We start from the raw sequence: 20,060 nt of genomic DNA, 5'->3' as shown, positions 1-20,060 counted from the left end.
TCATTCCACGTTGTCTTGTTTTCTTTGTATTCCCGACTCGTTCTTTCATCTGTGATTGTGACCTTGATGGGTATATAATGAAGATTGATCAATCAAAGACTCCAGTTATTCAACACCACACTTTTCCCTCCAAAGCTGTGGAATTTGATCAATAAGTCTTGGATGACTGCAACAGATGGGTTAGCATCATACAAGTCAGCAATTCGTCCGCCCTGGAGGATCTAGTCAAGCAACAAACCCTTTTGGTGATCGGGTGCCAGAAACATAGTCAAGGTTTTCATCCGTGAAACATTGTCCAATCCCTGCAGCAGTTCCACAGCCCTTGTGATTTTTGTGGTGTCGTTTGATCTGATAAATAGCATTCATAATGAGACCTCCAAGACTTGGATGATCTAAGAAAGGTCGAAGGACTGACCTGAGCGGAACTTCCATAGCGTCTATCATTTGCTCTAGAGTTTCGGGCTCCAGATGCTCTCCAAATAGCTGAGCTACATGGCGCCGATCAAGTGCCTGAGGGCCAATGAGTCAATAAAACCGCTCATCGATTCAACAACGTTCGAACCATACCAGCAAGGGAGCAGGAACGTACTTCTAGGACCGAGAAACGGACTTCAGGCTGACTTGAGATGCACCATCTCATTTCAAAATCTGTAAAACTCCTCACGGGCGGTATCGAATTAGTTGAAGAAGATGGATTTGATTTCTTCAAGGGTTCAGGTGAAGGGATGGATTTATTAGGGATACGGGTGGTCATAAAGCCGGACGATTTTTCCTCCTTCTTTTGTCTGATCTGTTTGAGATCACTGAAACTATTCGTAGGAGCAACGCCAGTGGCTGCAGACTTGTAAGGGTCCGAGGAAGTGAATCGTGTCGTCGAAACTTCTCTCAGCAAGTTGGTGGATGACTCAGAGGATTGGCCGTCCTGAAGAGTCGTACTAGGAGACGAGGAGGGGCCTGCAATCGGTTGGCTGGATGTTTCAGAATCTGAGCTGGCAAAAGATATCGACGAGGATGCCTTCGATGACGACGGTGGTGGTTTTGTAGTTGTTGGTTTTTGCTGATCAAACGTTTGTTTCGCGTGAGCATCAGTTAATCATCCTCTCAAAGCGGTAAAATTGCAAACCTGGAGATGTGCTTTGACCGTTTGCAACTCGGCACAGATGCTAGCGTTGTTCGGTTCCAATGCAAGGGCGGCCTTCAGATCTTGAAAATGATGGAGATGGCAGGTAGGCTGATAAGCAAACACGTAAGACCGGACAACGTCGTCATGATGCTGACAGCGGTATTGACACACCTTGAAGGGCTTCGTCCCATTTATTCTGGTGTCTTCTTGCCGTTCCACGTCTGAAGAGGGCCTTACAGTTAGGCTCAGGAAGAAGTTCGAGTGATCGTGTGCAGTCTGCTTCTGCCAACTTCCATCTGTCAAGTGGATCGATACCGTTTAGCGATCCGGCGCCGAATATAATCATCGGTAGTAAACATACTGCTGTAGCTTTAAGCGCGCGAAGGCCCGGTTGCATGGTAAAATGTGGTCCGACGGGTCCGCCTTTATCGCCGAAGTGTAATGCTCGACAGCCCCCCGGAAGTCGGCCTTTTTGAACGCTTCATTACCCTGCGGATCAAGATCGTCGGGGTAAGTTTCTCGTTGAGCAAAAATGTCCCGAAAGTGGAAGCAGTATCTTTATGCACCTTATCCTTAAACACCTGGGCAGTGGGTCGCTTGTTTCCTGCTTCCATTGATGCTTGTCTATGTCGTGAAGCTCTTGAGGGTGGTTGGCCGGCAGGAATTTCCCAATGACAGAATACCAAATTCTTGCCGGTCCGGTTTCGACTTACCCCCCCCCCCCCCCGGGGGGTCAACATAGCTAATAATTTCTGTTATGTACTTAGTTGGCCCTTCTCTTTCACCGAACTTAACTAAGTCCCTCTCTCGCCTGAGGCTTCGAACTTAACTAAGTCCCTCTCTCGCCTGAGGCTTTGCCGCCTCCGGCAAAGCCTCAGGCAAGAGAGGGACTTAGTTAAGTTCGCTCTTTCACCACGCAGCTCGAAAGGACTTCCCCAAAAAACATTGTGCGAATGGTAGGGAAATCTTATGCATACCCTTGCTATTATAAGCCTGACTTCTCAATGATGATACATAAACCTATTTACGTCCATCAAATTCTTTCAGCACCTGCCGTCCTTGAAACCTTTTAATTTACTGAACTGCAGATAACATAAATGCAGATTGATCTGCTATGTAAACATGTGCATAAGATGTATGTGTATTGAAATAATAACCATTCGACCAAGCAGGTAGGATTGGGAATTGTAAGGGTTCACAAAACCTGCGAGGAGATTCTCGTCTTTGCCCGACAAAAAAATCATTGCATGTTATAAAGAAGCAAAAAAAAGAGAGGCCGAATACAAGCTACAAAAGAAAAGAAAAGTTAAGCAACATTAATCGTCGTCGACCTGGATATCTCTATGAGCCGAACGATCGAGGGCGGCACGTTTCTGTTCTCTGATTTTAGACTGCAGTCGAAGATGAGCTCCGAGGGGAGTTTTCTCGGACTCCAGGGTGTCTAAGAAAGCGAGAGATCGAGCACGGTCCTTGGGGCCGAAGCCAAGATGGGAACGTTTAGATTCAATGAAAGTCTTATTGGCCTCGAGTTTCTCGACGAGGGTCTTGATATGGGAGACGAGCTTTTGATGCTTGTGGAATTGTTTTGAGAACTTCTTCAGACTGGTGAGTGCGGGTAAGACCAGTTCGGGGAAGCCGATCGATTTGCTCATGCATCCATGATACTCCAACAACAGGTACGTCACTTCTTCTGCCACTCCATCCGCATACACTCGGCTGTTCTCGTGCGATTTCGGACATCGAAGTAGGTATTCCCAGTCAAGCGCTTTCAGATTCGTCGGAGTCGGATGTCGCTTGAAAAGTGGCGAGTCGATCATGTCCAAAAGGAATGGCGTCAGAGGTATGAATGTTCCAGTTCGTTGGATGAGTCGTAATAATAGTCGGAGACAATGAAACCGCAGAGGATAATAACGCGAAGTAGGAATCAACCTGTGTTTTTTTTTAATTTAAAAAAAGGAGTAGGGATTAATTCAACTGAATTACTCTTGCAGTCAAGAACTACTTACTTGATCACTCCGATTGCAATCTGGACGAGAGGATAAATAAGGGGCTGCAGGGCACTAGGCTCAGATCTTGAACTGTTTGTGTTCTTTTCACAGGCCGAAGAGAGGACAAGAGACCAAAAATCTAAGCTGTGGATGTACTGCCAGTTATAGACGGCTTGGAATCCTTCCTGTAAGAGCCAATGCCGCATCTAATCAGCACCATAAACCTCCGGGAAGAGAGGAGATAGCCCAGAAAGTTTACCTTGCTTTTCAGCTTCATACTGTTACGCAAATGGATAGCTAACTGTCGGATGTAGCTGAAGACGATGGGGTAAGAGATCTCCGGGTTGATGAGATATAGTCCCGAAGCGGAGTTCTTCATCAAGTTGATCAGCGGTAACGTGAACACGGTGGTGCTCTTCGCGCTCCTAATTAAGGCAGTATAGACGCCCTACGTGGTGATGATAATCTGTGCGTTAGGACTATTGGTCGCCAAAATATTCTCAGACATCAGCTGACCTTCATGATGGACTCCATTGTCGTGCTGTCCGCCGCGACCGCAATCCTTCTGAGCGAAAGTATAGCAGCAACACGGACTTGGTCTGACGATGAAGACCACAGCTCGAGTAGTGTCTGCAGGAGGATTGATTTGCAATGAGAAAAAAGCTGGAGTGCGTTTTGGTAGTAATATTTTGTCCTACCTTGATCCAAGTCTTCATGATCTTACGATTGCCAATTATCCATGGTGTAAGTTTAGCACTCTCACTGACGGCAGTACGTAGCATGCTATCCTGTCCTGAATCCCCCTTTTGCTGCGATGGAACTTGGGCGACCAACTCGGTAAGCGAGGTGAAGTATGACTTGAGTATTCGCTGCATCGACGCATACATCTTCGAATTGTTGGCGATTTTACTGGTGATAACCAAGGTATCAACATATAAGCCACAAAACCGAGAAGGATTTGATGCCAAGGAAGTGCTTACAATTTTCCACTCGGGAGCTCTCTTGCGGGAAGACTCTGGTTCAGGAACACCGGTAAATATCTCAGTGTAGTGGTGATCAGGGCATTGAAAACTGCGAATAGCGATAGGTTTGGTCAGAGAGGATAAAAATTGGAGGGGGTGTTTTCTTCACCCTAGAAGAAAGCAAGATGGGTCACCAACCTGAGGATGACTCGATTGAGAATGGAAGATCAGTGGAGTTGCTGCTCGAGCTGAAGGCCGCAGACTTGAAGGCGAGTAAGAGCTTGCGCAAAGCCCGCATCGATCGGGTCTGGTTGAGGATCCAAAAATGTTAAATGAACGGATCACACTTCATAAGATCAAGGTTCGATTACCTCGAGTATAGCTTTTTGCCAAGTTCTGAGCAACTCCTTCGTCAGTACGACCGTTTTGGCTTTTTTGGATGCTGTTAAATCATCATCGTCATCTCCATCTTCATCTGCATCTTCAGGTCCGGCGTCTGAGGCTGGGCCATTATCACTTGACCCATCTTCTTCGGAGTCTTGCTCGTTTTCATCAAATTCCAGTAATGCTTTATCGTTCTCCTGAAGGAACTTGTAAAATTCAGGATCTTTCTCTTTCAGCATTTCCAGATCCATCTTTCCGCCCGCTTCATCTGTAGATAAAAAAGAAGCGCTCAGTTGGTGCGAAGTTGGTAGCTAGGACATTCCAGCATGCTACTAACCTTCCATACTGCCGATGGACTCCAAATCGTCATCGTCGTCATCGTCGTCCTCATCATCATCCTTTCCATCACTTCCTCCATCATCAGATCCTTCCTGTTCGGAATCTAGTCCTTGGGCATTCAACAGGGCGTCGACAGACATGTCCATCCTAGACAAAATATTTGATATGTTAATCTTCAACGCATAATTCGGGTTCAATGGCAAACAGAAAATCTCACTTTGGTTTTGTTTCTGTTACGGAGTCATCATCATCGTCGTCGTCTGATCCATCTTCATGCTGGTTGTTTTTCGTCGTCTTCTTGTTGTTATTGCGCCGTTTGACAGCTTTGATATGTTCTCGGTTCTCGCTCAGTTTCTTCTTGGCTTGGTGTTTCTTCCGGGAGGTGAGGGTATGGGTAAGATGTTTCCTGGTGAAGTTCTTCGTCTGTTTCGATATTTTCTTGGAACCCATCGCGTTATACGTGTGTGTGTGTGAACTGGATGTGTCGACTTCGAAAATAGCAAATCGCTGGGCGGGCCGGGGAAGTGTGTGTGTTTTGCATGAGATATGCATATATGCAATATGCAGCTGGCTCGGACCAAACTCTTCTGTGACATCTTCCGCCTCCACCTTCCCCAGAAAGTCCAACTGCTCAATACCGTCTGGGAGCAAATTCGCAATCATGTTCGGCTCAGCAAGGACTTTCGCTCGTCTCTCGTCTCGCCATCTGGAAAACTTAAGCGTCTCAAAGAAACCGGAATCGTCCCAACCAAACATCAATGTACGAAATATACACACAAGAAAGAACACATGTCTCCCATCTCAACGGGCCACACCAGGACCAACGAGCAAGTCAATGATTTCCCATACCAAGAGATATAACTCCACCAGTCTGAGTACCCCACCGCCATCCATCCCAGAGACAGAAAAAGGGGGCGAGCCTTCGAATCATGACTCTCAAAGCACTCAAGGCCCTTCGCGAATGAGGATCCAATTCAAATGCATCGCTCCTGCGCCATCTGACTCAAGCCAAATCCCAATTGAACACACGAATAACGACCCTCCATCTGCTGCTGTCGAACCACCTACCTGCGGACATCTGAACACGCACGAGTTTTCGTCTCAAGCTTTCCATCATGGGATCGTTCTCGTCCAGTGTCCATCTTGCTTGAATAGACATCTGATCGGTCAGCCACATTCTCAAACTCTTCTTTCCTAACAAAAACAAAAAAGAAGAAAACCCCACTAAATTTTGTTTGTTTCGCTATCTTTTCCAGCCGATCATTTGCAATGGTTTACTTCCAATCGGACATCAGACGACCCGAATTTCAAGGACGACCATCGGACGATTATCGACCTGATGAGAGCTAAGGGCGAAGCCGTCAAGCGAGGCCGGGTCGTCACCTCTTTTCAATCTCGCTCTAGCTCTCAATCTCAAGCAGATACCCCAAAGGCGGGTGAAGTCCTAGAATTCTACCAATAACCTTGTATATCCGCACCCTCACTCATCCACCTCAAGTTGCATCTTTTTTATCTTCCCATTTTACAATAATCAAACATTTGTACCAAGATTTTCTTTCGCTGGTCGCGTTGTGACACTAGAATGCCATCTGTCGGCACATCTAACCAGATCTGTTAATTGCTTACGCACCAGCCCGCGTCAGTCAGGGTGAAAAGTGTGAAGGAAATGGTTCAGCTGTCCAGAACAAGTGATGCCGGCAATCTTGGCCGGGTTGCAACAGACCTCAAAGTTCATTTCAGGGCAACGTCTGCTGAATTCAGCATATGTTGGCCTAGCAGGCTACAGGCCCTCGATGGCTGGCACCGACCGGTCATCAAGGATTGCACACTTCACTCAATGGCCGGTCAGTTCCGGACATCATAGGGAGTGTCTCGATGTCCGCTACAAGTACGGGTAACTCTGCCTGGACCATGCCGACCGCTAAGGCAGGATATCCCGGTACAGCTACACCTCAACCACTCACGCACTTTCCCAGTCACGAGCCGCCATTCAGCAACCTTCAATTTTTTCCTCTAATGGGATGGGTTTGTCTAGTACATATCAATGTGCCAAGAAATCCAGTGGGGGCGGTAGTAGTGACAAGCAGGTACACCTGAGAGATACTAGATAGGATTCTAAACCAGAGAAACGGCAGCCACTTGGTCAGGTTGATGGACAGTTTCAACCCAGCCCCAATTGGCGTTCCACTTGAGGCGCATAGTCTGGAGGACGAGGTCTCTGAATTGGGTGTAAGACCACATCCCACCACCCAAGCAGAGGACCATCTGCTCAGGCTTGAGATCGTAGAGTGCACACAGATCACAGACCAACTCGCTCAATCGTTCGCCCGCTCGCTCCAGTATCCTCCGCGCGAACCGGTCCGGTTGTTGCTCGTCGAACGCCGCTCTCATCACTAGACGCGACAGCTCAGCTATCTTCAGCTTTCGCTCGTGCTCGCTGGTGATCGAATATACCGAGGCAAGCAGGTTTTCTAGACGGTCGATCTCGAAATGGGCCATGACTGGGGCCAGTAAGCTCGAGCGTTCGAGCGCCTGATCGTCCATTCCCAGCGGCTTTCGTCTGGGCGGGGTTGGATCACTCTCGAGATCCATCGAGGATTTTCTGGGCTCTTGATGACAATCGAAGAAGGCCAAAAGCATCTTGATGGTCTGTTGTCCAACGTAATACGATGAGCCTTCGTCGCCAAGCAAGTATCCATAGCCGCCTAGCCTACCCAGGGGTTCGAGAGTCTCTGCGTGGTGGTCTGGGCTTTGGGTGGCCTTGGATGATGGTCCAAACGCAGTTGCGATACTTCCGGTGCCAGCAATCAAGACTATGCCGCCCAAACAGGGAGTATCGGGCGAGAATTTATGGACCTTGTATACGGTTTCTATGGCGCTACATAGGAGGTCGCAATCGTTAGTGACTTTGAGTCTCGGGGTGGCCTGGTCGTCGGGATCGCGTGCGAGAAAAGGGGTGAGACCGAAGAGGTTAGCCAGGCCGGCATAGACGAGCCGATGGTCTTCCGGCCCATCGACCCCGCTTAAGCCGGCCCAGATCCTTGCGAAAGGTGCCGGTCGGGACGCGCACCCGTTGCTCTGGAAGCCATCGTACGTCCAGCTCCGTGCTTGGGTCAGTGCCCCTCCTGCGGGTAACGAACGGAGCGCTGCGATCGTCGCGTCTCCAATCGATAGTATCGCCTGCTCTAGGCCGACACCCGTGTAGTTCGAGGAGCGGTGTTGCCCTTGACTTAGGATCCTGAGCTTTCCATTTCCATCACCCGCAAGCCTTCCAGCTATCGACACATTCGTCTTCGTTCCTCCACCTGTTTTCGTTTTATTAGTCGTGAAAAGTGTCCAAAGGAAGCTTGATGGTCAGTTTGCAAGTTGGGTTTATCATCATCATCTGCTTTTCGGAAATAGAAACAAGACGCGTTTTTTCAGGGGAAGATTTTCATTCTAATGCCGCGTACCATCGATGCATAAATAGATTGCGCTCTCGTCTTCCCGTTTCGCCCTGTTCTGATGATCGGATTGAGACCCGACCGGTTCATCATGGGTACCACCGGACAGGATCATCGATTCGTATGTGTATCGGGTTGAGAAACGAGGGCGATAACCTGTTGTCAATGTTCAAATCTCTCGGATGCGGCTGTTTCTGTCGATCAGCAAATCGATGAACACGTTTACTTCAAGGCTGAAAGCAACACTTTCGCCGCTCGGTCTATTTATTGTCTTTTGCAGAATCGTTGGATGATTTCTCAAAATTTCCGGTTTCGAAGGTCGCATAATCTTAAAAATAGAGTTGAGCTGCGCAAAGCAGCATGTGACACCCCACTCCACTGAGGTCCAGGGAGGATAGGGAGGATTTCCTCATTTAACCTCCAATCGCCAGATTGATTGCAACTTCGGCCCACAAATCAACTCAAGTGGCGCTGTAGGCCAGACAAACCGGTGAGCCTGCCATTTCGCTGATTTTCCTCCTTCCGGTCCCATTTGCCTGTCCCCCTCCCAACTCATTCTCGACTTTTGATCGGGCCAATAATTATCAATACTATTACTAATAATGCGTTATAATTACAATCCAGATTATGGTTTGCAAAACCATTACATGCCGCCAAACCGTTATGAACGACCTACCCCTCATCCGATCCCCTCCGTCATGCCACCAATCCAACACGATGTTCCCAACCCTCACCGTTTCTGTTGTGACACCACTAGAGTACTCGACTGCGACACCTGTCACAGACTCATGTAGATAGACTATTTAGTTCTTTTCTCTCTCTACTTGATGCAAGTATCGATTCTGTTGAGCTACCCGCACAACAGGTTATGAGCCTCTCGCCAGAATAGCTCGCAGATTTCAATCAAAATCATCATCAACCGTAGCCGGCACCAGGACGAGTTTTTTTCATCCGGTAGTTCCTTCAAGAACAAGAATCGTAGTCACATCTGACAAGTCACAGTAGTCCGCCGGCGAGCACCTTTTTCTTTTCCTTTTTACCGTATCCAACTCCCTCACCCAGAACATCAGTCCAACGAATCGAATTACACATTGAAAATAACAAGAATAACAAAGAATAATAATAATAATAAAAAAAAAAAGTAATAAAAAAAAAAAAAAAAAGAAAACTATATATATAAAACAACTCCATTTCCTCTTCTCTACCTGATTATCCGACCGAATTTGACCGTTGAAGAGCTAGTTCGCTGTAATCCCTACTCTTGTCCGGTTACCCTTACAAGTAGATTCTTAGTTTACTACTTCTGAAGCAAGCTCGTGGTGAATATCCTGCAGGTATTTGCGTTGGACTGATCATCCATACCTGCGACACCGCTGAGGGAGAAGTAAACTGAGTTTAGACTTTGTAAGACGACCCAACAACAGAGGTTTGGTTCTGCTTGGATTTGGGACGCCTACGCCGACCCTGGACAACTCCCCTTTTTTTTCTCTTTCCTTTTATCTTTTGAATCCTTCCCTTCCAACACCACCACTACATCTCCTCAACGTTCTCCATTAAGGATGTCTGATAACAAACCACCCTCCGGACGTCTACAACCAAAACCTTGTCTAGGAGCTATCCCTGGCCTGCGAACAATTGACCGCACAACACCTAAAAACCCAACAATGCGAAGCGTCCTAGGTCCTCAACTGTCGTCGAATGATTTCTTCACCAGGAAGCTTGGTTGCATCCCCTCCAACAACTCCCACGACGAAGGACCGTCAACAACGGCCGCCAGCAAAGGCAAGGACTGTGCCTTCTCGGACGATACACCTGAGGAGACAACTTTCAGACCCAGACTAACTGATTGCGTCCTTGGATCATTGTTGACCAACTGGCGTCACACAGAACCAACACCACATCTTGGAAACTTTCCAGCAGCCGAGCAGGTTCCGACCCAACAGCAACCGGAACCAGCAGACTTCGCCAGCCTTATAGCGGAGATGAGGTTCCAACGAGAACTCGAGCTCGCCAGATTACAAGAAGACCGGGCCAGACGCAAAGAAGACCGTGCCTGTCGGGAAGCCGATGAACATTCGCAACAACGCAGAGAACTAGACGAAGATGCCAAGATATCCTCCATTATCAATGCTGCCGTGAATAAGCTAGACCCTGAAGACATCCTCAAACCAGACGGGTCAAACTTACGTCGCTGGGAGGATGCCCTTTGCCTGACCGCTTTCAAACGATTCCATGATGCACATTTCTTCACCCCATCCGAGGAAATAGTAGTCGATCCATACCACAAAAAAGTCGCACGCGGTATCATCCACTCCTTGGTACACGCAGATCTCTCCTACGACCTGGTTGACTTCAAGAGTTCAGCCAAGGTGTACGAACACCTTCTATCCAAGTTCCGGATCATCAACAGGGCAAAACAACTCCATACGTGGGAGGTGTTAAAGAAAATCTCCCTAGCTGACTACACATGCTCGGCCAAGGCAATTGCAGCTATCGACCAATGTGCGCGGACGTTTCGTGAGCAGGGTGTCGAATTAACCTGGGACACAATTGTCAGCTTCATTTTCCAGGGCAATCTTTGCAACCATCTCGGCCCTGTCGTTGATCAGAAGGTCGATCTGTTCATGGAGACTCACGAGGATGAGTTACCGACCTCAGGTGACATTCTCAGGTTCTGGGAGGCAGCGCGGACAGAACACAGGTTGGCAACCGAGAGTGGACGATTGGAATCATCAGCTCTGATGGTCAACCTAGCTAGCGATAAACGACCTAGCGTTTCAGGACCCGTTTCAGGAGCCGTTTCAAGACCCATTTCAGGACCCGTTTCAGGAGTCGTCTCAGGATCTCCAGAGAACACCGACGTGTCAGCTATGGCTTTGAACAAGCCGCCAGGCTGCTATATCTGTAAGCAACTCGGTCACATGGCCCCGAACTGCCCAACCAGCCAAAAGAACACCTCCAACCCCAGACCTTTCATCCAGCAACCTGAGCAACAATGCAAGAGCTACGCTTCGCTAAGAAAAGCGGCGCTTTTGCATAGCGAAGCGGAAACATGCTACTCTGGATCCAGAGTAGCGTTAGCGCTAGCGGAAAATCACTACTTTGAGCGGTAGCGAAGCGCCAGAACCGCTACTGCAGTTTTGGCCTGCGCGTAGCGAAGCGCTTTTTTTTGCCGCTTTGCTACAGTATAGCGCAGCGGAAAAATTGATGCTTTTTGGCGCTAATAGCGCTTTTTAGCGCCAAAAGCGTAGCGGGCATGTCTGCCTTCTGGTGGAAAATGCCAGAAATAGTACACAAACATCAATCCTCCATCATTTTATGATGTGCAGTATTGTTGTTTGAATGGTGCTATGGTAGCACAGCAAAATTGCTACAGTAGCGTTTTTTCCGCTACTATAGCGAGCAGCGTAGCGAATTGCCGCTACTCTGCGCTAAAAAAAGCGCACTATTTTCTTTAATTTTTTCCCCTTAAAAAATGTAGCGAATAGCGAAGCGCCAAGTCCGCTACAAAAAGCTTAGCGAAGCGAGGCTAAAACCGCTACGCTTTTGCTACGCTGCCGCTTTTTGTAGCGTAGCTCTTGCACTGTTGACCTGAGCAGCGACAAAATTTCCCCCCCTGCTCTGTCACGTACAACTTCGACCGCGTCCCGTACATCAAGCCCCAACAACCTGAAACAAGAGCGGTTTCCCACCCCGCAAAGTCAGGCCAATCCACCACCCCATTCCGCAGGCCTGCCCCACCATCCTCTGCCAGTCAAACCAGAAACGTCGAAACGCGGCAGATAAACCCCAATCTGTTTGCAGAAGAAGGCAAAGATGAACCAGAATACGTCTTTGAAAATGAAGACCTATCTGCGGAACCCACCGGACTCCGATTCAACCTACGTGAGATGACAATTGAACGGGGCGGACAAGAAGTGATATGGGACTCAGGAGCCTCGGATAATGTCACCGGTGATAGGTACGCGCTTCACGACTTCAAACTGTTGAAGGTGTAATCCCTGCAGAAGGGAACATGGCCAGCAGTGATCTAACTGCTGAGACCCATGCTGCCAAGTATGCTCAGCTCTCTGCTGCCAATTATGCCCAGCTTCCTGCTGCAGCTGCTTATCACAGTGCAGAAAGTAATAAGAAAAGAAATGCTCCAGAGGACTGGAGCATTCCTGCAAGGAGGAGAAAAGTATAGGTACTTTTCTCTCCCATACTTTTGACAATGACTTGTCATTGAGAAAGTAAGCTGAGAATCAATCTCTCAGCAGCATTTGTTTACTATAAATACTGGGCTCTCTTTGCCCCTCTTGTTCACATTCATTCATACTCATACTCTCATTCTCACTCTCACACTCACACTTGCACTCACACTCTCACACTTGCTCTCACTCACACACATCCACTTTTATCTTGATCTCATCATATATACAACCATAGCCCTGTATGGTAGCCTTTGCTCAAACAGATAGAAAATAGAATTATTATCGCAAATTTCATACCACAAACTCAACACATTATCAGTACCAAATTCACCATCAACAACATGTCTAACTCGTCGGCTACCCCTTACCAGTCAACCCCGCGGATTCTGTTGAACAACAGTAACTATCATGTTTGGTCCACTCTCATAGAGAGTGAACTGGACAACATAGGTTGTCTAGAGGTTACAACCGATGAGGGAAGCAACCTCTCTCTAGAAAAAGAGAAGAAGGGATATCACCTCATCGTTCAATACCTAAGCGAGGAGGTTCTAGGTTACCTCGCGAATGTAATCAAGACCGACGAAAAAGGCAAAGGCTCCGTCGCTTGGAGCTTGCTGAAAAGCAAATTCGCGGGCAATACAACACACGCGAAAAGTGTTGCTTTTGGGAATTTGAACAAGATCAAATTCGGGGACACGCCCCATTTCGTGAACGATGTTCGCGCTGCAATCTCGCGGCTTCGGGCAACAGGCCTCAGCATGGACTCCGAGTGCCTGTCACTCACAATACTGCAGAAGCTGCCAAGGGCGTACGAGTCTCTCGTCCGCATCATATCACAAATGGAACCAATCCCAAATGAGGAAGACGTCCTCAAGCGAATTGAAAAGGACCAACTGCAATTCAACTTTCGCGAGAAGAACGCCGAAGCTCTCTTCACAAAGAAGCCTTACAAAAAGAGCAACAACAGTATTGATAGAAAGAAGCGAACCAAGTGTTACAAATGTAACAAGCTTGGCCATATTGCTAAAGACTGCTGGTCAAATGGATTAGAGAGTCACAATACTGATAAGAAACACTTTAAAAAACAAAAGAAAACTTTCATAGCTGACGCCGACGACGACTATGAAGAAGAGGTTACCAGCCTAATGGCTGAAAAAGCCAATATCAATGATCACATGGAAATTGATGCAAATCAGGCCATCAATGAAGGTTTTGAATGGATCAATTTACCATATGGCAAGGAATCCATGGAACCCCAGGCTCCGGGAGCAGACTCAGGCTATGAAGCTGATGTGAGTCAAGTTTTCAACTCCAATTATGTGAACAAAAATGTACAAGTTGTTAATTATAGCCTTTTATTAAATAAAGACAGAGGACCTAGTGGAATCTTAGTGGATTCAGGTTGTACTGACCATATGTTTAACCAGAAGAAATTCTTTAGTAATTTTATTGAATGTAATGGCAATGTAAATATTGGAGAAAAAGGCAGATCAATAAAAATTGAAGGAAAAGGCAATGTTAAACTTATTGGTATAAACAACAAAATAATTGAGGTTAAAACAGTGTACTTTGTTCCAGAATTACCATACAATTTGTTATCTTTGAGTAAATTATGGAGCCATGGAATCCAAATTGAAAATGTTGGAAAAATGTTACACATGAAAAAGAAAGACAAAATTATATTTGATGGAGAAGTTAAATCAAGGCTATTACATGCCAATTTAAAACCAATAGAAGCTAGTGTCTATTCCTCCATCATGCATAGAAGATCAGGTCACAAGATGACAGATGAAAACTGTGAAAGCTGCAAATTTGGCAGAATGACTAGAAACAAATTTTCAAAGTCTAGAAAAAGAACAGTTAATGTAGGAGAAGAATACTCCATAGATTTGGCAGGCCCATTTAGTCCCGCATCACTAGTAGTAGGGGGAGCTAAATATTTTATCAATTTAGTTGATACTGCTAGTAATTTCATATGGGTCAAACCTATAAGAAATAAAAATGATACAGCAGAAGAAGTCATGTTCTTATTAAAAAAGTGGCACAGAATGGGAATTTTAAAGGACCTTAGAAGAATTATTACTGATGGAGGAGGTGAATTCATTGGAGAAGAATTCCAAGATGTTTTGAGAGGTTTTGGCATTACTCACATAAAAACAACTCCTCATACTCCTCAGAATAATGGAATAGTAGAAAGAATGAACAGGACTCTTATGGAAAGAGTTAGGACTATCATGATTGAAGCTAGTCTCCCAAAGTTCTTGTGGGCAGAAATATTGTCTACAGTAAGCTACTTACATAATGTAATTGAAACAAAGAGAGGTTGTCCATTTGAAATGTTCATGAAAGAATTACCCAATAATAAGAGGTTAAGAACCATTGGATGTTTGGTTTACTACAATATTCGCCACTATGGAAAAGTGGGAAAATTAGAATCCAGAAGCAGGAAAGGAATCATGATTGGTTATGACCAGTTAAGTACATGTTATAGGATATATGATCCTGAAAACAGAAAGGTCATAAGAACCAGAGATGTAAGATTCCAAGAAGATGTTTTCCCATTAAAGAAAGTTGTTGAAGACACATGGGAAAATCCAATCTTACCAGTCAAAGAAAATGATACTGAAGTGATAGAAACAAATGGAAAATCCCAAGTTGAAGAAGCTATGAAGCCTGTAGAACCAGTCAGAAGAAGTGAAAGAATTAGAAATATGGAGGATAAATATGGCAAATGGAGAGCAAACTGTGCTTACATTGAAGTCATAGAAGAACTCATAGAAGAAGAGCAAAATGCCATGTCATTTCAAGCTTCATTTGAAATGGAGAACAGAGTTATTCCAAATAGCTACAAACAAGCAATGAAGATGTCAGACAAGCAAAAATGGAAAACTGCTATATTTGAAGAATTAGATTCATTAGAAAACAACCAAGTATTTGAAATAATAGAAAGATCTGATGTTGAAAAAGAAAAGACTTTGGTTGGAAGTAGATGGGTATTAACCCAGAAATTCAATGAACTAGGAGAACTTAAAAGATACAAAGCAAGATGTGTTGCTCAAGGTTTTAAGCAGAAAGAAGGCATTGATTACCAAGAGACATTCTCACCAACAGGTAGATTATCAACTTTAAGATATTTAATTGCTCTTGCTGTAGAAACAGGAGAAGAAATCAGGCAAGCTGATTTTGTAACAGCATACCTCAATGCTCCTTTAGAAAAGGATGAAACTGTTTATATGCACATTCCGGAAGGATTTAAAGAATGGTTAATTGAAACCAAGCCAGAAACCCTTAGAAAACAAAATATAGATAACTTCTTGAGGGGGGGTAATAATGATTACATCATGAAGCTCAAGAAGTCACTATATGGTTTGAAGCAATCAGAAAGATCATGGTATAATACCATGTCCAGCTGGTTAGAAAATAAGGGATTTCAGATAAGTGAAGCAGACACATGCCTATTTATTAAAAATGGCACAATATTATTTGTATGGGTAGATGACATAATTGTCATAGGACCAGAGAAAGAAGAACTGTTAAAAATGATTAAAAAAGACTTTAAAATTAAAGATCTGGGCAAAGCCCAACATGTTTTGGGAATGAAGATTTCTCACAAGCCAAATGGATCAATTAGAGTTGACCAAGAGCATTATGTCAAAGGATTATTGACTAAATATAATATGGAAGATGCAAAAACCTTTGGAACTCCTATGCAATCTAATATCAAGTTGGAAAAAGCAACAGAAGAAGAGATAATAGAGTTCAGTAGATCTGGACATGATTATAGAGCAGCAATAGGATGTTTAAATTACCTATCACAATGCACCAGACCAGATATTACCTATACAGTATCTCAGTTCTTAGAAAAACCAGGGATGAAGCATTGGCATGCCTTCAAGAGATGCCTGAGATATTTAAAAGGAACTCAAAGCTTAGGTCTTGAATATGTTAAGAGTGAAGATTTTAATCTTGTAGGATATACTGATGCCAGTTGGGCTGAAAATGATTTGAAACAATCCACGAGTGGTTTTACCTATTTTCTGGGAAAGAATCTTATCTCATGGAGATCCAAGAAGATATCAGCAATAAGTCTATCCTCTACAGAATTGGAATATAGAGCATACTTATCTGCTGCACAAGAATCAAAATGGATCAGAAAGATGTTGGAAGATACTTATAAAGTACAGACATATGGGGTACTATTCCCAGATAATCAAGGAGCCATTAAACTAGCCAGTAATCCGGTTTTTCATTCAAGAACAAAACATATAGATGTACATTACAACTATGTTAGGGAAGCTGTAAAATACAAAGAAATAGTGTTGGAATATATTCCAACAGCTGAAATGACTGCTGACATAATGACTAAAGCTTTAGATAGAGTTAAACATATAAAGTTTAGTATTAGTCTCACTCTATCACCTCCTACAGGATTAAGGGGGGGTGTTGAAGGTGTAATCCCTGTAGAAGGGAACATGGCCAGCAGTGATCTAACTGCTGAGACCCATGCTGCCAAGTATGCTCAGCTCTCTGCTGCCAATTATGCTCAGCTTCCTGCTGCAGCTGCTTATCACAGTGCAGAAAGTAATAAGAAAAGAAATGCTCCAGAGGACTGGAGCATTCCTGCAAGGAGGAGAAAAGTATAGGTACTTTTCTCTCCCATACTTTTGACAATGACTTTTCATTGAGAGAGTAAGCTGAGAATCAATCTCTCAGCAGCATTTGTTTACTATAAATACTGGGCTCTCTTTGCCCCTCTTGTTCACATTCATTCATACTCATACACCAGGAAAAAAAAATAGTCACTTGATGGCAAGTGACATGATGCAGCTTTGGTTTCTGCTCCAGAGCTACTCCAGCACTGCTCCAAGTCTGCTCCACCAGCACTTGTAGAGCTTGTAGGACTGCACCAGAGCACTCAATGTGGCACGATCAGCTGATCCTAATTTTTTCCCAGGAACAGCTGATGCTCATCATAAGCTCAGCAGTAGGCATTGACTGAGCCTGGGCCAAAGCTGAGCATTGGCTGAGCCTGGGCCACAGCTGAGCATTGGATATTCCAAGCCTGAAACAAATCCAAGTGTCAGCTGGACCAAGAATATTCCAAATCTGAGCATCAGCTTAGCCAACAATGGTCCAAAGCTGAGCATCATCTTGGAAAAGGCTTGTGCAGAGCTTAGGATCAGCTGGGACTATACTGTTCCAAAGATTAACACCAGTTGGGCCAAAAATTTTCAAAAGCTGAGCATTGGCTGAGCCAATGCTGGTACAAAGCTGAGCATTGGCTGAGCCAAGGCTGTTCCAAAGCTGAGTATCAGATTTTTTGAGACTATTCAAAAGATTAATATCACCTGAGCCAAGGCTGTTCCACAGCTGAGCATCAGCTGAGCCAAGGCTGGTCCACAGCTGAGCATCAGCTGAGCCAAGGCTGGTCCACAGCTGAGCATCAGCTGAGCCAAGGCTGGTCCACAGCTGAGCATCAGCTGAGCCAAGGCTGGTCCACAGCTGAGCATTGTCTTAGCCAAGGTTGGTCCACAGCTGAGCATCAGCTGAGCCAAGGCTGGTCCACAGATGAGCATAAGCTGTTACAGGAGTGGTCAGACTCAGAATCTGAGCATTGGCTGGGCCAAGATTTATCCAAAGCTGAAAATCAGCTGAGCCAATACTGGTCCAAAGCTGAGCATTGGCTGGGCCAATGATAGTCCTAATCTGAGTCTAAGCTGAGCCATGACTGGAATAAAGCTGAAAATAAGCTGGGCCAGGACTGGTTCTGATCTGGGCAACAAAGCTGAGCATGAGCTGGGCACCAAAGCTGAGCATAAGCTGGGAGCTAAAGCTGAGTATCAGCTGACCAGAAATGGGGATCAGTGGTGCCCAGCAAATACTGAGGATCTCCTGTGGAAATTCTTAAACTGGTTAGATGGTGGGTAGGTGGTGGGTAGATGATGGGTAGATGGTGGGTAGATGGTGGGTAGCCCGCTGGAGCTGGCATGATGTCACTTGTCATCAAGTGACTATTTTTTTTTCCTGGTGATACTCTCATTCTCACTCTCACACTCACACTCTCACACTTGCTCTCACTCACACACATCCAATTTTATCTTGATCTCATCATATATACAACCATAGCCCTGTCTGGTAGCCTTTGCTCAAACAGATAGAAAATAGAATTATTATTGCAAATTTCATACCACAAACTCAACACAAACTCCTAGACCAACCAATAGCAGTCAAAGTAGCAACTGACTCGGCGTGTGATTACATCACAGGCACGGGTACCTTGCGATTTGTTGGGACAAACAGGGCGATCACCGTAGTTAAAAAGGTTTACTACTGTGAGCGCGCCCGTTGCACACTGCTGTCTCTAGCGGCATTCAAGAAAGCTAATGCTAGTTTCAGGGTGACCGGCAATTTTGACTCGATCGATCTAGTTTCTCAGAGCGGACTTCTTCTCCTCAGCAGCGTTTTTGATCCCAGAAGTAACAGTTGGCCTCTTCCTTTCCCCCTTCGAGCCCCTGTTATCTCTGCTTCCATTGACCCGCAAAGTGATGCCTGTAATACCCTATCTCATGACATTGAAATCAATTCTATGTTCAAATCTCCAAACCTCGTTGAACATAGCCAATTCACGTGGCACCCAGAGGAATTGACGGCTGATGAGAAGACCCTCCTCTTCTGGCATCGCCTTTTTGGCCACGCCAGACTGAGAAAAATAAGGAGATTGGTGAAACTACAGCTGGGTTACGGACTCCCGACGAAGATGCCCACCGGTTCCATCAAGTGTCCAGTGTGCGCAATCTGCAAGGCAACGAGAACTTCGGCCCTTGGGCCAACAAAGCGATGCGTCGACAAACTGTCCGTGGTATGTGTAGACCTCATGGGTCCTTTTGACACACCTACAATGACAGGCGGGAAGTACGCACTTACCATCAGGGATGTCTTCACGTCGTACAGCAAAGTCCGGATCCTGAAGGCCAAAAGCGAGGCAGCAGAAATGCTGATGCAAACCATCAACCGATGGGAGACTCAACTGGGATCCAAAGTGAAGATTTTGCGCTCTGACAATGGTGGAGAGTTCGACTCCAAAGTCTTTGGCAAGTACCTGACAGAGAAAGGAATCATTACTGAGAGATCTCTACCCTACCACCACTTCCAAAACGGAGCAGCCGAGAGATACAACCGAACTGTCTCTGACATGGGATGTAGCATACTGTACAACAGTGAACTAGGAAGAGAGTTCTGGGGATACACTTTCATGTGGGCGGCCTGGACTTTAAACTGAATTCCGAACCGGATAACCAAAGAGAAAACTCCCTACAAGGCTTTCTTTGGAGATAAACCCCAGCTCAATCAAACACGGGTTTTTGGGTCTCGGGCTTTTGTCTTGATAGCCCCAGAAAAACGGAAGAAGCTCGACAATAGGGCCGTGGAAGGGCTAGTCGTCGGTCACCTGCCAGAATCCAAAGGATGGACGTTCTGGATACCAAAGACCAAGACCCTAATCTCGTCTGCGTGGGCAGATTTTGGCCGCAACACACTTCCCACGGCTGCAAACCCACCAGAAACGCATGAAAAGGCAACTAGCCCTGCAGGTAAATCGCCATCGACCGTCGAACCAAGCGCGAATCACT

The 20,060-nt window shown here is 45.7% G+C and overlaps 4 protein-coding genes across 4 annotated transcripts; 1 reads left to right on the top strand and 3 right to left on the bottom strand.

Annotated features, from left to right (window-relative positions):
- Positions 1-92: 92 nt before the first annotated feature.
- PtA15_11A171 (uncharacterized protein) lies at positions 93-1,737 on the bottom strand (the record flags this gene model as incomplete). Its single annotated transcript, XM_053161052.1, has 8 exons — positions 93-166; positions 239-348; positions 416-510; positions 590-1,057; positions 1,124-1,203; positions 1,295-1,419; positions 1,485-1,612; positions 1,690-1,737. 8 exons carry the CDS (start codon positions 1,735-1,737, stop codon positions 93-95), a joined length of 1,128 nt encoding a protein of 375 aa, XP_053025037.1.
- A 702-nt stretch (positions 1,738-2,439) lies between these two features.
- Positions 2,440-4,801, bottom strand: PtA15_11A170 (uncharacterized protein; the record flags this gene model as incomplete). The annotated part of the gene is made up of 9 exons (XM_053161051.1): positions 2,440-3,052; positions 3,130-3,296; positions 3,434-3,559; positions 3,628-3,741; positions 3,879-4,020; positions 4,092-4,182; positions 4,272-4,380; positions 4,445-4,725; positions 4,795-4,801. The coding sequence occupies 9 exons, from the start codon at positions 4,799-4,801 to the stop codon at positions 2,440-2,442; spliced, it is 1,650 nt and encodes a 549-aa protein (XP_053025036.1).
- A 656-nt stretch (positions 4,802-5,457) lies between these two features.
- Positions 5,458-6,258, top strand: PtA15_11A169 (uncharacterized protein; the record flags this gene model as incomplete). Its single annotated transcript, XM_053161049.1, has 2 exons — positions 5,458-5,962; positions 6,053-6,258. The coding sequence occupies 2 exons, from the start codon at positions 5,458-5,460 to the stop codon at positions 6,256-6,258; spliced, it is 711 nt and encodes a 236-aa protein (XP_053025035.1).
- Positions 6,259-6,911: 653 nt separating this feature from the next.
- On the bottom strand, positions 6,912-8,354 carry PtA15_11A168 (uncharacterized protein; the record flags this gene model as incomplete). The annotated part of the gene is made up of 2 exons (XM_053161048.1): positions 6,912-8,101; positions 8,249-8,354. 2 exons carry the CDS (start codon positions 8,352-8,354, stop codon positions 6,912-6,914), a joined length of 1,296 nt encoding a protein of 431 aa, XP_053025034.1.
- Positions 8,355-20,060: the final 11,706 nt, after the last annotated feature.

This window comes from Puccinia triticina, chromosome 11A (genome assembly GCF_026914185.1).
Source record: "Puccinia triticina chromosome 11A, complete sequence".
Lineage (NCBI taxonomy): Eukaryota > Fungi > Basidiomycota > Pucciniomycetes > Pucciniales > Pucciniaceae > Puccinia > Puccinia triticina.
This window is presented reverse-complemented; position numbering and strand designations above follow the sequence as displayed.